General features: G+C 45.9%; 1 protein-coding gene across 1 annotated transcript; it reads left to right on the top strand.

Annotated features, from left to right (window-relative positions):
• The first annotated feature begins 966 nt into the window (after nucleotides 1–966).
• On the top strand, nucleotides 967–4,114 carry KCNE4 (potassium voltage-gated channel subfamily E regulatory subunit 4). Its single transcript, XM_080668637.1, has 2 exons — nucleotides 967–1,043; nucleotides 1,595–4,114. Exon 2 carries the CDS (start codon nucleotides 1,621–1,623, stop codon nucleotides 2,146–2,148), a length of 528 nt encoding a protein of 175 aa, XP_080524763.1. The 5' UTR covers nucleotides 967–1,043; nucleotides 1,595–1,620; the 3' UTR covers nucleotides 2,149–4,114.
• The last annotated feature ends 8,672 nt before the right edge of the window (nucleotides 4,115–12,786 follow it).

The raw sequence follows: 12,786 nt of genomic DNA on the forward strand, positions 1-12,786 counted from the left end.
CTCAGAATAAACATCCCGGGAAGCAGATGGACTGACATCAAAGTCTTCAATTCCTTTTCCAATTTTGATCTCAGCAGTCCTTTCCACACAGGTCTACATAGGTTTTCAAAGCGCGAACTGTGCTCAGTTCCTCACCAGAAGGATGCCCGCTCCTCCTGTGACCTGTGGGGGAGGCAGAGAGATGTGTGAATGGTCTCAGTGTGAGGCAGCCAAGAGCAGCTGTGCCCGCAGAGCTGGAGTGAATCCTACCACAGTCTCTTCACAGTAACCCGCTTGCACTTCACGCAGACTATTGAAAAGAATCTCATCATATATATATATAAATTTATAAAAAAATAGATTAACTAGCTTGCTGCGGAAGACAGGTAGAAGCTCTCTGTGTTTTTAAAGGGCTAACCTGCACCAGCCAGCCTTAAACCTCAGCATGGGTAAGCTGACAGGTCACATAATTCTATGTGTTGAAGCCCCCCAGGTCCAACCATTTTACACACCAGGAATGGGAGGTGTGGGAAGGTTCAGTGAAGATTTAAAAAATTTGCATAGTTACTGGAAGAACAGAGACTTAAGCCCTAGTTTCTTGACAGGAAATCCTGCACTTGCTTCCAACTGCCTTTTATCCAGATGATGGTCTTTGTGTCTGAAAGCCTGCAGATGGCAACGGGGCTCTTCCCCAAGAGGGAGATGAGACACGAGGTAATTGTCAGTGAGAGTGGACTTTGGGGATACTCTTTTCTCCTCTTCGGATTCATTTTCGTGGCCACGTGAACATGCTGGCTCCGGGCTGGGAGCAAGGAGCCATCCGCCGGCTCCAGGCTTCACAGACAGTGAGCTGAGCTGCAGGGCTTGGAGTTCACTGTTCTCTCTGCCAGACAACCTCTGTTGTAAATTTCCCTCCCGGAACACGTGACGATGCATTTCTTGACTATATATCCCCAGGGCAGCCGCGGAGCTGAGCTGTCAGAGGCTCAGCCTGCTGCGAGGAGGACGCCCTTGGACTTGGCCATTTAGCAATTCAGGACTTTGGACGAATTTGCCAGCCTTTGGTAAGTTAGTGATGCTCCTGGGCTTCAGACACATTTGAAAGGCTATTTCTACCAGTTAATAGGTGAAGTTTTCCTTGCCTTTTATTTTTGTTTTGTTCCCAAGAAAACTTTGTTTTGAATTAAAAATAGTTTTAAGTTGGAGAAGCAAAATGTAAACTTTCTCTTTTCTGCTCAGTCAGTTAAAAAAAACCAAAACGTTCCCAGTGGTTACAATGTTAGTTATGTTGTCTGTGCTCCCTTGTCTTACAATGACTCCCCCCTTGGGTTTTTAAAATGGTAAAAGTGATGATTTTTAGACGCTCACTCTACAAATTGCAAATATGATGGACACGTAGAGACTAAGTAATGGAAGTCCTTCTTATGTCCCCCCACCTCCCTGCCTTCTCCCCCATGCACTCCAGCCCCTGCGAACTGTTAGGTGGGACCGCTTACTTTCCGCAGCGCCTTCATGCCTGTATAAGCTGTTTCGATAGTGCAATCCCACAAACCTCTGCTGCCCTCCTCTGCCCCTTGGGCCGTGGGAGAGTGCTAACCTGCAGGTTTCTCCCCAGACCCTGGCCGAGCGAGCAGCGCTTCAATGCTGAGGATGGAGCCTCTGAACAGCACGCACCCCAGCACCGCGCTCCCCGGCACCCCCCTCGAGGCCCATGTCCCCAGCAGCAGCAGCAGCAGCGGCGGCAATGGGAACGAATACTTCTACATCCTGGTGGTCATGTCCTTCTACGGTATTTTCTTGATTGGAATCATGCTGGGCTACATGAAATCCAAGCGGCGGGAGAAGAAGGCCAGCCTCCTGCTGCTGTACAAAGACGAGGAGAGGCTGTGGGGCGAGGCCATGAAGCCCCTGCCCATGATGTCGGGGCTGCGGTCGGTGCAGGTGCCGGTGATGCTGAACATGCTGCAGGAGAGCGTGGCGCCCGCGCTGTCCTGCACCCTCTGCTCCATGGAAGGGGACAGCGTGAGCTCAGAGTCCTCCTCGCCCGACGTGCACCTCACCATCCAGGAGGAGGGGGCCGACGATGAGCTGGGGGAGAACTCGGAGACGGAGACGCCCCTGAACGAAAGCAGCGAGGGGTCCTCAGAGAACATCCATCAGAATTCCTAGCACCCCCAGGGCTTCCGGAGGTGGCCCCGTCAGCAGAGAGGAAGGACGCTTTTCGTGTCTGGTTTCACTTTTGCAGTGAGGCTGCCTCTTTGAAGAGACCCTCGGCAGGCCCCTGCGTGGGGATGGTGGGGGCCCATGCACAGCCGGAGCCAGCGGCAGCCAGGAGTCCGTGCTGTGCCTGTGGTGCGAACCGCCACAGCCAAAGCCCTGAAGACGTGCAGTGTGCACAGTTACTTGGGGCCTGGGGCTCGGGTTCCTGGTCAGAATCTGGCAGGTCCATGTGCTTGCTCGTGTTTTCTCACTGGATGCCCTGGCTAACTCCGGCAACCTCTGCCCATTCCTAGGGCTGCCAAATGCCCAGGACATGCTGGGACACTAGTTTTGATTTATTGATTTGCCTAGAGCTTTGTCGTTCTCGATCTGATTGGCTGTAAGTACCTCTGTGGTGTACCTGTGGCATTCGTTCACCAGTAACAGTGCTTCTGGCCTTTTGGGTTGGGAGGGTGACATTTAAAGGAGGACTTTCCATGGGAGAAAGCTGGAGATCTGAACTCAGCTCATTTGCATATCATAAGGGTAAAAGAGGGCAACCTTTAAAATTGTTAACATTGGCTGGGATTATAAGGCATGACCCTTTCTGCAACCCACAACCTTGAACTCTGACCTGGGACCATGCAGCTGGCATGAAGTTTTTTCGGTTGGAAGAGCTCTCCAGAATCTAACCTGCAATCCTAATGGCTGTGCAGGGGACTCCTCCTGATCTTTCCAGAAAGGGTACTGATGGGGTTGAATGAAGCCAACCCTTAGCTCTACTGCTGCTCAACTCTCAGCCTAATTTTCTGAGCTGGGAGAGGACATAAGGTGGGCCTCGGTGATACGGCCTTTCGTCACGTAGCCGAGACCGAGAAGGGCATACTCAGGCAGATATCACACAAAGCTGGGGTCCACGTTCTGTTCCCTGACCCCTGAGCCCTGACACTGGTTTGCTGTGTGGTCCTGGGCACGTCATCAAGAGGCTTACCGCCTGCATGAGACTCCTGATGGTCTGCATCCCCAGGGGGCTGGGAGGATGTCTTTAGGTTTTAAGACTCTGTGTTAAATCCTGCATGACCTGGTGTGAGGAAGCTTGGACCAGATATTTTCCCCTTGGCCAGTTAGTCTGCAAAAGGATTTGCTTATTTAAAGGAGCATTTGGAGACTAGGAAGACAAGGAACTGGGAAGTTCAGGGAGAATCACCCACTCATCCAGGCTGTCGTTTTTCCCAGCAGTGAACCAAAGAGGCAGACGCCACATTTCACTCTGCAAAGTTCTCTGGGTGCTGGAATGTTAACCCTCCAGCGGAGGGAACGAGAAACCCAAAGGAAACACTCAGGAATGCTTTCCAACATCTCCGGGTATTCCTGTGGTCGATAGCTTTGCAGCAGACCCTCTGGGCCCTTGAATATGAGAAGGAAGAGAAACACACCAAAAGGTCAAATTTAATTCTAGTAAAAACAAAAAAAAATTTTTTTTTTAAATTAAAAGAAACATACTCTCCCTGGGTTAGAGACAGCAATAACTACTGTCCCCATGGAAGGGTTAACAGAGTAGGAGCTGGTTTATCAGCTCGCCTTAATACAGTGCTAGAGGAAATTTATGTTTGGGGGGGAAAGGGGCCTCTGTTCACTTTAAAATTCAAAATGTGGATTTACTCCAAAGGGGGCTGTTTAAGGTGAAAGAAGCCAAGTTAAATTGGCCCCTTGCCTGGAATCACTTGAATTCTGAAACTTTACTGCGACGGACATGTGCGTGGTCACATTTTCCATTGCTTCATCCTGAAGTTTGGTGCAAATCTAGCTGCGCCTATTAAAATAGTGATGTATATACTTCCTTCTTATTCTATTAAGTTGTATAAAATTGTCTTCTGTATTTAACAGTTTGTCATTTTCACTATATTTTTTAATTTAAATAAACAAACACATTTCCCTGAGGAAGTTCTGAGTTCTTTCTTTGATTCTGCAACATAATTCCTAGTTCCTAAGACATCCCAGGCACATTCTCCCAGCTGTCTCTGGATCCGGGTCATTTTCCAAGTTAGACTCCCATGAAGACATATTTTATTTCTGTCTGAATCATGGACTGAACAGGGCTAGGCAGTTCCATCTTGTGACATGCTTTGCAATGAATGAAAAACAAGTTGCAGATAGTTTTACATCAATTTCTCTTTAAATTTGATGGCCATGGGGGCCTTTGAACTTGAACGTACAACTGCTACCAAGATGTTGCTCCAAATTTGGTTGCAAGAACACGTTTGCTTTGAATGTTGGCTTGGCAGATATTATCCACATAGGACCAACAGCAGCAAAGTCTGATGGGCAGGGAGTTCCTGTATGTACAGCAACGCACACTTAGGAAAATACTGGAGCACAAACTCACTGGTATTTAGATGGCACCTCCTTTATTCCCAGTCACCTCTGCACGAAGACTGATGTTCTAAGGTCTTCACACCTGGTCTGGCTGTAGCTCTAGCCCACAGATTTTATTACTTTATTTACACAGCCAGAGGTGCTAAAGAAAAATGACCCAAGCCAGGGACCCATTTTGAATCAAGCAGAGGATACAGAACATCCTTACTTTTATGTTTCTCTGTGTCCCGTGAGTTTGGCTTTTCTGTTTCAAGTAAATGTTTCCATTAGGTGCACAAATAACTGTCTCCCTGAAGGATTTATCTGGTGAACGTTACAGGGCAGCCCAGATCCTTCCCAAAACACTTCAAGGATCTTCATCCATCAGTTGCTACTTTGACAATGTAAGATGAAAAGATCAATTTAAAAGACAAGAAAGCCCTTCCATTTATCCCAGCTTAATGTCATTCTTGGTAAGGAAATAGTTAAGGAAAGCATTATTACCATGGGCGGAAGAAGAGGGAATTCTAAACTCTAATTGTCCTAAAAATATGCAGAGTACACTATGTTGTTTTAATGGCATATTTATTTTCTTTAAACACACACACACACACACACACACACACACACACACACACACAACTTCTAAGCAGAACCTAAGGCCCAAGGGGTTTAATTTGTGTGGATTTACTCATGCATGTGAAAAACAGAGAAGGGAATTTGGCTCCATGTACCTAGGATATTAGAAACATATTTTAAAGCACTTAAATGTTAGGGGTGAGGTAAATGGATCATCCATGCTGTTCCAATTACACCTTTGTACGTCAAAGTCAGACAGGGATGCTGTAGAGAAAACTTTCAGGGACAGAATCTGGGATCATAATTACTGGGAAAGGCTGAAGTTGGGCCAAGGAATGAATGCTCTTGGCTCATGACTCTGGTTGGAGAGTAGATCCTGTGGTACATTTGAGAGCTGCAATTGGAGGGTTTTGCGGTCAGGCATGCACTTCCAGGGTTCAGCTGAAGAAGGGTCATTTATCATCCTATAAAACGCTGCTCTGGTCCTAGACGTTGTGAAACAGACAGAACATTGAGCTTGCAATGCAACTGATACTCCAGGTTTAGACAGAGCAAAATGTGCTCAATTGCCTTACCCCAAATCTGGGTACCCTGCTGGAGAAAATCACATGGAATATCATGGGTCAAGGTCAGCGGCGGCCAATAGGGCTGGAGGGAGACGTATCAGCTGACTGACCAGGAGTGTGGGTCAGCAAACACTGGACCTTGGGAAGGGTGTAAAGGGGGTTTAGGGAGGCCCAGCCCTGCTCTTCTAGCTTTCTAGACTAACTCTGCTATTGTGTTGCTCTGTAGCTCACAATGAGAGGACATGCTGGGCTTCCTCTCCTGGGACCTGTTAATTAGAAGAATGGTGAAACACTGAGAGATATTGAGCTCCGCTTGAACCTGAAAGAAAAGCAGCGTCATGCTTCTACTTTGTAAAATGTGTCCTGGGCACCTGTCTGCAAATAAAGTCACTGAAATCTCTTTTTCTGTGAATGGTTTCCTGTGATGTTTAGGGAAAGGACATGATTTGCCAAAGGAGAAGGGTCATAAGAGAGAAAACCACTGTTTACTTCTGCTTTTCCCTGTTTCTGAAGTGTTTCCTTCCACACAGGAAGGAACAGTTTGGGATGTGAGCTGTTACCATGGAGATAACCAGCCACGGTCACTTGTTTCAAGGAGCCCATGGCCTCACAGCATTGGATTAGAGAGACTTGATGAAGTTGGGATTTGTTTCTTGACTCAGGCAATGAGCTTTGAGCCCACGGCCACCTCCACTCATGACATGGAGGAGGTACCCAGGGAGTACACTGCTCTCCTTTTGTCCTGGACAACCCCTTCTTTCTTCTCCTTGTACCTTCCTGCCCCATGCAATACAGGGCTAAGCTTTTGTTCTCTCTGCTCTAGGGATTTATTTTCTTACCTTTCATTTGTTGCTAAGAAACACTATAAAAGGCCTAAGCCGGTTTGGCTCAGTGGATAGGTAAGCCTGTAGACTGAAGGGTCCCAGGTTTGATTCCTGGTCAAGGGCATGTATCTGAATTGCAGGTCCCTGGCCATGGTTGGGGCACATGCAGGAGGCAACCAATCGACGTGTCTCTCTCACATTGATGCTTCTCTCTTTGTCTTTCTCCTTCCCGTCCACTCTCTCTAAAAATCAGTGGAAAAATATCATTGGGTAAGGATTAACAACAACAACAAGAAACACTATAAAAGAATTCTTCACATCAGCAACTATACTCTTTCCTGTCCTGAATGATTTTCCACCCCTGTTCAAAGATGGTGCATCGCATGTTCTTTCTTGTCTTAGTTCTGGCTGCTATAGCAAAGTACTGTATACTGGGTGGCTTGTAAACATAAATTTATTTCTCACAGTTCTAGAAGCTGTAAGTCCAAGGTCAGGGTTCCAGCATGGCTGGGTTCTGTTGAGGACCCACTTCCAGTTTGTAGATATCTGTCTTCTCATTGTATTCTCACCTGGAAGAAAGAGAGCAAACTAGCTCCGTGGTTTCTTTTTACAAGGGCACTAATCCTACTCATGTGGGCTTCACCTTCATGACCTAATTACCTTCCAAAAGTCTATCTTCTAATACCATCACATGGGGAATTAGATTTCAACATATGAATTTTGGGGGACATAAATATCAGCCCATAACATTTCTTTTCCCAATGTCCCTTATTTGTTTCCCCTCTCACTTCCTTCTCTTATGCAAAAGAAACAAAAATAACAATAACCACAATGCATAATACTTATTGGGCACTTATGACATGCCTAGCACATGCTACATGCAATCTTTACAACCCTGTGCTTTTAAATATATATAGATTTCAGAGAGGAAGGGAGAGGGAGAGAGAGATAGGAACATCAATGATGAGACAGAATCATTGATCAGCTGCCTCCTGCACGCCACACACTGGGGATCGAGCCGGCAACCTGGACATGTACCTTGACCAAGAATTGAACCCCGTGACCTCCTGGTTCATAGGTCGATGCTCAATCTTGAACCATGCCAGCCAGGCACAACTCCGTGCTTTGAGCTTCTACCTTCTTCTAAGTACTTATAGGTGCTGGGAAAAAGATAACCCCTGCCCAACTCCAAAGAGGTCCTAGTCTTCATATAGATAAATTCCAATAAAAATTACTCTATATCTGGTTAATTTATAACATTAGTGAAGTATTTCCATGTGCAGGGTCCTCTGGCTCTAAAAGAACTTAAGAATACGTGGACTTTGAACAGTTGAGGACACCATGAAGTGGTTACTTTTTTAAAAAAATATATATTTTATTGATTTTTTACAGAGAGGAAGAGAGCGGGATAGAGAGTTAGAAACATCGATGAGAGAGAGACATCGATCAGCTGCCTCCTGCACGCCCCCTACTGGGGATGTGCCCGCAACCCAGGTACATGCCCTTGACCGGAATCGAACCTGGGACCCTTCAGTCTGCAGGCCGACGCTCTATCCACTGAGCCAAACCGGTTAGGGCATGAAGTGGTTACTTGAATGAAATGTATAGTTTACCTAATATTTGCTTTACTCTATGATAGGCCCTTTCCCTTTCATTATCTTATTTATTTTCCCAAGGAAACTCTAATACCGTAAATGTAGGGTATGAAAGTTGAGGCTCAAAGAGAAGGTTGTCATGAAAAGAATGATCAGGATTTCAATGCAGCTCTTCTGATATAAGATCTTTATATTAGAATCTCTTTATATCTTGAAGAAACAGAGAGCCAAAGCCATGGAATCTAGACCCATTCCAGACATTCGGCAGCTCTGTGACATTGCATATGTTGCTCAATGTTTCTAGGCATGTTTTCTCACTGATGAAATGGAGTTATGAAGAGCTTTTCTATGGACCTCAAAACATTGTCAGAACTGTTTATGAAGCAGCTGGAAAAAGAAAAAAAAGGTCTTTGTCATTGAAAGGCAGCTGTGTGTAGACATTTCTTATATTCACCAATCTCCAGTATTCTCCCCTTCTGAAAACATGGACATTTTCACTGCTCAACCCCTTCTCCTGTCTGTCCTTTCATACCACCAGGGGTTAGGCAGGGATAGGACTCATTGTGGTTGTTGTGAACTGAGTGGAAGTGATGTATGTAAATGTAAACTGAATCAGTGAAAAGCCTATGTATGATTCTCTCTCTAGTCACCCTCTCTACCTGCAGCTGGCTTTGCATAAAGCAATAATAATCTAACTTATGGTAAATATTGAGAAGTTGGGATTTTTGCTCCTGTAGCATAACTCAACCATTGGATTTATACAGAGTATGGCCACATTAGAGAGACATTAACCCAACCCCTCTGTTTAATGATGTGGAAATTAAGGCTCAGAGTAGCTAAGTGACTTGTTCAAAGTCATTGTGGGAGATAGGAGCAGAGCTGGGGTTGCAACTCGGGTCTCCAGGCATCTCTTTCAAGGTCTCCAGGAGCACATGGCTATGGAGGGCTCTGTCAAAGCTTAATGAAAACAAACTTCCCAGAGTGTCTTCTCCCTTGAGCCTCTCACCTTGGGCTTCTCTGAGCAGCATTAGATCACTGGTGTTACCTCTATTTATGGCTCCATGAACCCTGCTTGGAAGTGGCTTCTTTTTTTCCTGGTCAAACCCTGGCACTTACTGCTCTTCGTGGGGCATTGGATCCAAGTGGGCAGAAGTAAACACATTCCCCCAAAGCAGTGCCATTCTTTTTTTTTTTTTTAATTTAATAAATCTTTATTGTTCAGATTATTACAATTGTTTCTCCTTTTTCCCCCCATAGCTCCCCTCCACCCGGTTCCCACCCCACCCTTTGCCCTTACCTCCCCCCACACTGTCCTCATCCATAGGTGTATGATTTTTGTCCAGTCTCTTCCTGCACCTCCCATACCCCTTCCCCACTGCGAATTATCAGTCCACTCCCTTTCTATGCCCCTGATTCTATTATATTCACCAGTTTATTCTGTTCCTCAGATTTTTAATTCACTTGATTTTTAGGTTCTCTTGTTGATAGATATGTATTTGTTGTTCATAATTTTTATCTTTACTTTTTTCTTCTTCCTCTTCTTAAAGAATACCTTTCAGCATTTCATATAATACTGGTTTGATGGTGATGAACTCCTTTAGCTTTTTTTTATTTGTGAAGCTCTTTATCTGACCTTCCATTCTGAATAGTAGCTTTGCTGGGTAGAGTAGTCTTGGTTGTAGGTTCTTGCTATTCATCACTTTGAATATTTCTTGCCACTCCCATCTGGCCTGCATAGTTTCTGTTGAGAAATCAGCTGACAATCATATGGGTGCTCCCTTGTAGGTAATTAACTGTTTTTCTCTTGCTGCTTTTAATATTCTCTCTTTTTCTTTTGCTCTTGGCATTTTAATTATTATGTGTCTTGGTGTGGTCCTCTTTGGATTCCTTTTGTTTGGCGTTCTCTGCACTTCCTGGACTTGTAAGTCTATTTCTTTCACCAGGTGGGGGAAGTTTTCTGTCATTATTTCTTTCAATAGGTTTTCAGTATCTTGCTCTCTCTCTTCTTCTGGCACCCCCATAATTCTGATGTTGGTACGCTTGAAGTTGTCCCATAGGCTTCTTACACTATCTTCAACTTTTTGGATTCTTTTTTCTTTTTGCTTTTCTGGTTGAGTGTTTTTTGCTTCTTTGTATTTCAAATCTTTGACTTGATTCTTGCGTTCCTCTAGTCTGCTGTTGGGTCTCTGTATAATATTTTTTTATTTAAGTCAGTGTATGTTTAATTTCTAGTTGGTCCTTTTTCATATCTTCGAGGGTCTAGTTATATTTATCGGCCTTTTCTAGGATATTCTTTAAAAGCCTTATAACTGTGGTTTTGAATTCTATATCCAGTTGTTTGTTTTCCTCCATTTCTTTCGTTTGTGATCTGTTTCTTCGTCTCCCCATTTTTCACTGCTTCCCTGAGTTGGTAGGGTAGCTTTGTGTGCTAGGTTTCCTATATGGCCCAGTGGGTCAGCCTCCCCAGTTAACCTGAGGTGGACACTCTTGGTGCACCCCTTTGTGGACTGTGTGTACAGCCTTGTTGTAGTTAAGTCTTGATTGTTGTTGGTATCACTGGGAGGAATTGACCTGCAGGCCAGTTGGCTGTGAGGATCAGCTGTGTCTACACTGGGAGATTTTTGGTGCTGGAGACAGCCTTATAGGATTAGCCTTGCCAGATTGCAAAAGCCTCTGTGCTCAGCTTGGAAGGGGTGGAGTCTCAGGGTGGAGCAGACAGTCTTGGCTTCCCGTCAGCCCTGCCCTTGTGCGCGAGTCTCCAGACCTCTTCTTCCACGGTTCCCGAGTTTCCGCCTTACAGTCCAGATTTCCCCTATAAAGGCATGGGTCTCCAGGGGCTCGCCCAGAACTGCGGTTCAGTGCAGTTGGAACTGGGGTTCAGTGCAGTCAGGAGCTTCTGACTCCCTTCCACTAGGGATAGCCTGTGGTAACCTCTGCAGTCAGTCTTTGTGCGCACTCGCGCCTCCAGACCCCTGCCGCTGAGGCTCCCCTGAGTCTCAGAGTCTCCGAGTCTCCGTGTGCCTTTCTCTCTACCTGAGAGTCCAAACTCCCCCTGTATGAGCTTGGGTCCACAGGGTTTCGCCCGGAACTGAGGTTCAGTGCAGTCGGAACTGGGGTTTAGTGCAGTCGGGGGCTTCTTTCCCCCTCCCGCCAGAGAAAGCCAGCCAGGCACTCCTCTGCCCTTCCTCTCTGCACGCACGCGTCTCCGCACCTCAGCCCTTTGCCGCTCCTTCTCCGTGAGCTTTCCTCTTTCCTTCTAGTTGTAGAATTTCCACTCAGCCAGCTTTCCTATGGTTCTGGATGGTGTCCGTTCTGTCTTTTAGTTGTATTTTTGAAATTGTTGTGCGGGGCAGCAGTTTAGGTGCTTACCTATGCCGCCATCTTGGTTTCTCTCAGCAGTGCCATTCTAACCTTCAGTGTTGCTCCCTAAGTAAGAGACATTGCATATCAACCAGTCTTTTTTTTTTTTTTTTAAGAGAATATATAATTTAATTTATTTAAAAATATATATGTCAAAACAATTAAAAAAAAACCCACCATAGAGTTTTCCTTTTAAATATTAATTCTGTTGGGGTGATATTCATCCTATATAATAAAAGCCAAATATGCTAAGTGTCTGGTCGTCCGGTTGGCCATTCAACCGATCAAAGCGTAATATGCTAATGATATGCTAAGTCCGCTCAACCGCTCACTATGACATGCACCGACCACCCGGAGGCAGATGCTCTGACCAGTAGGTTAGCTTGCTGCTGGGGTCTGGTCAATCGGGACTGAGCAAGATGGGCTGGACACTCTCTGGAGCCCTCCCGCAGTCCCTCCCCAGCTGACCAACCTCCCATGTCCCTCCCCGACTCTGATCGTGCACCAGTGGGGTCCCTTGACCTGGTCTGTGCCCTCTCCCAATCCAGGACCTCTCGGGGGATGTCGGAGAGCTGGTTTCGGCCCTATAGCGGGATGAACGGTTGCTATGATGCGCACTGACCACCAGGGGAAGACGCTCAACACAGGAGCTGCCCTGTGGTGGTCAATGTGCTTCCATAGGGGGAGCGCTGCTCAGCCAGAAGCCGGACTCATGGCTGGTGAGTGCAGCGGCGGTGGCAGGAGCCTCTCCCACCTCTGCGGCAGTGCTAAGGATGTATGACTGCTGGCTTAGCGGGCCTAAGCTGTCAGTCAGACATTTCCCGAGGGCTCCTGAACTGTAAGAGGGCACAGGCTGGGCTGAGGAACCCCCACCCCCGGAGTGCACAAATTTCATGCACCGGGCCTCTAGTTGATTAATAAAGTTATATTGGTTTAAGTGTATAGTTCTATAATACATCATCTGTATATTGGTTGTGTTCACCACCGAACATCAAATCTCCTTCTGTCGCCATATATTTGACCTCCTTTACCCTTTAGTACCTTCCTCCACCTACCTTTCCCTTTGGCAACCACCCTGTTGTTGTCCATATCTGTGAGTTTTTGTTTTTTGTTCATTTGTTGTTTCCAAGTTTATACTCCAGATGAGTGAAATCATATGGTTCTTAACTTTTTACACCTGACTTATTTTGCTCATGTAGTCTTGGTTACAGTTGTGACAAGAACATATTATTGAGAAATAAAACAAAGTTGCTTTTTGAGGTATAACCCCAAAACTCAACAAGAGATGTCATAGAGTTTAGGGTTTATAATTTCAATTGTCACTTCTTT

Source organism: Plecotus auritus (genome assembly GCF_963455305.1).
Source record: "Plecotus auritus genome assembly, chromosome: 5".
Classification (NCBI taxonomy): domain Eukaryota; kingdom Metazoa; phylum Chordata; class Mammalia; order Chiroptera; family Vespertilionidae; genus Plecotus; species Plecotus auritus.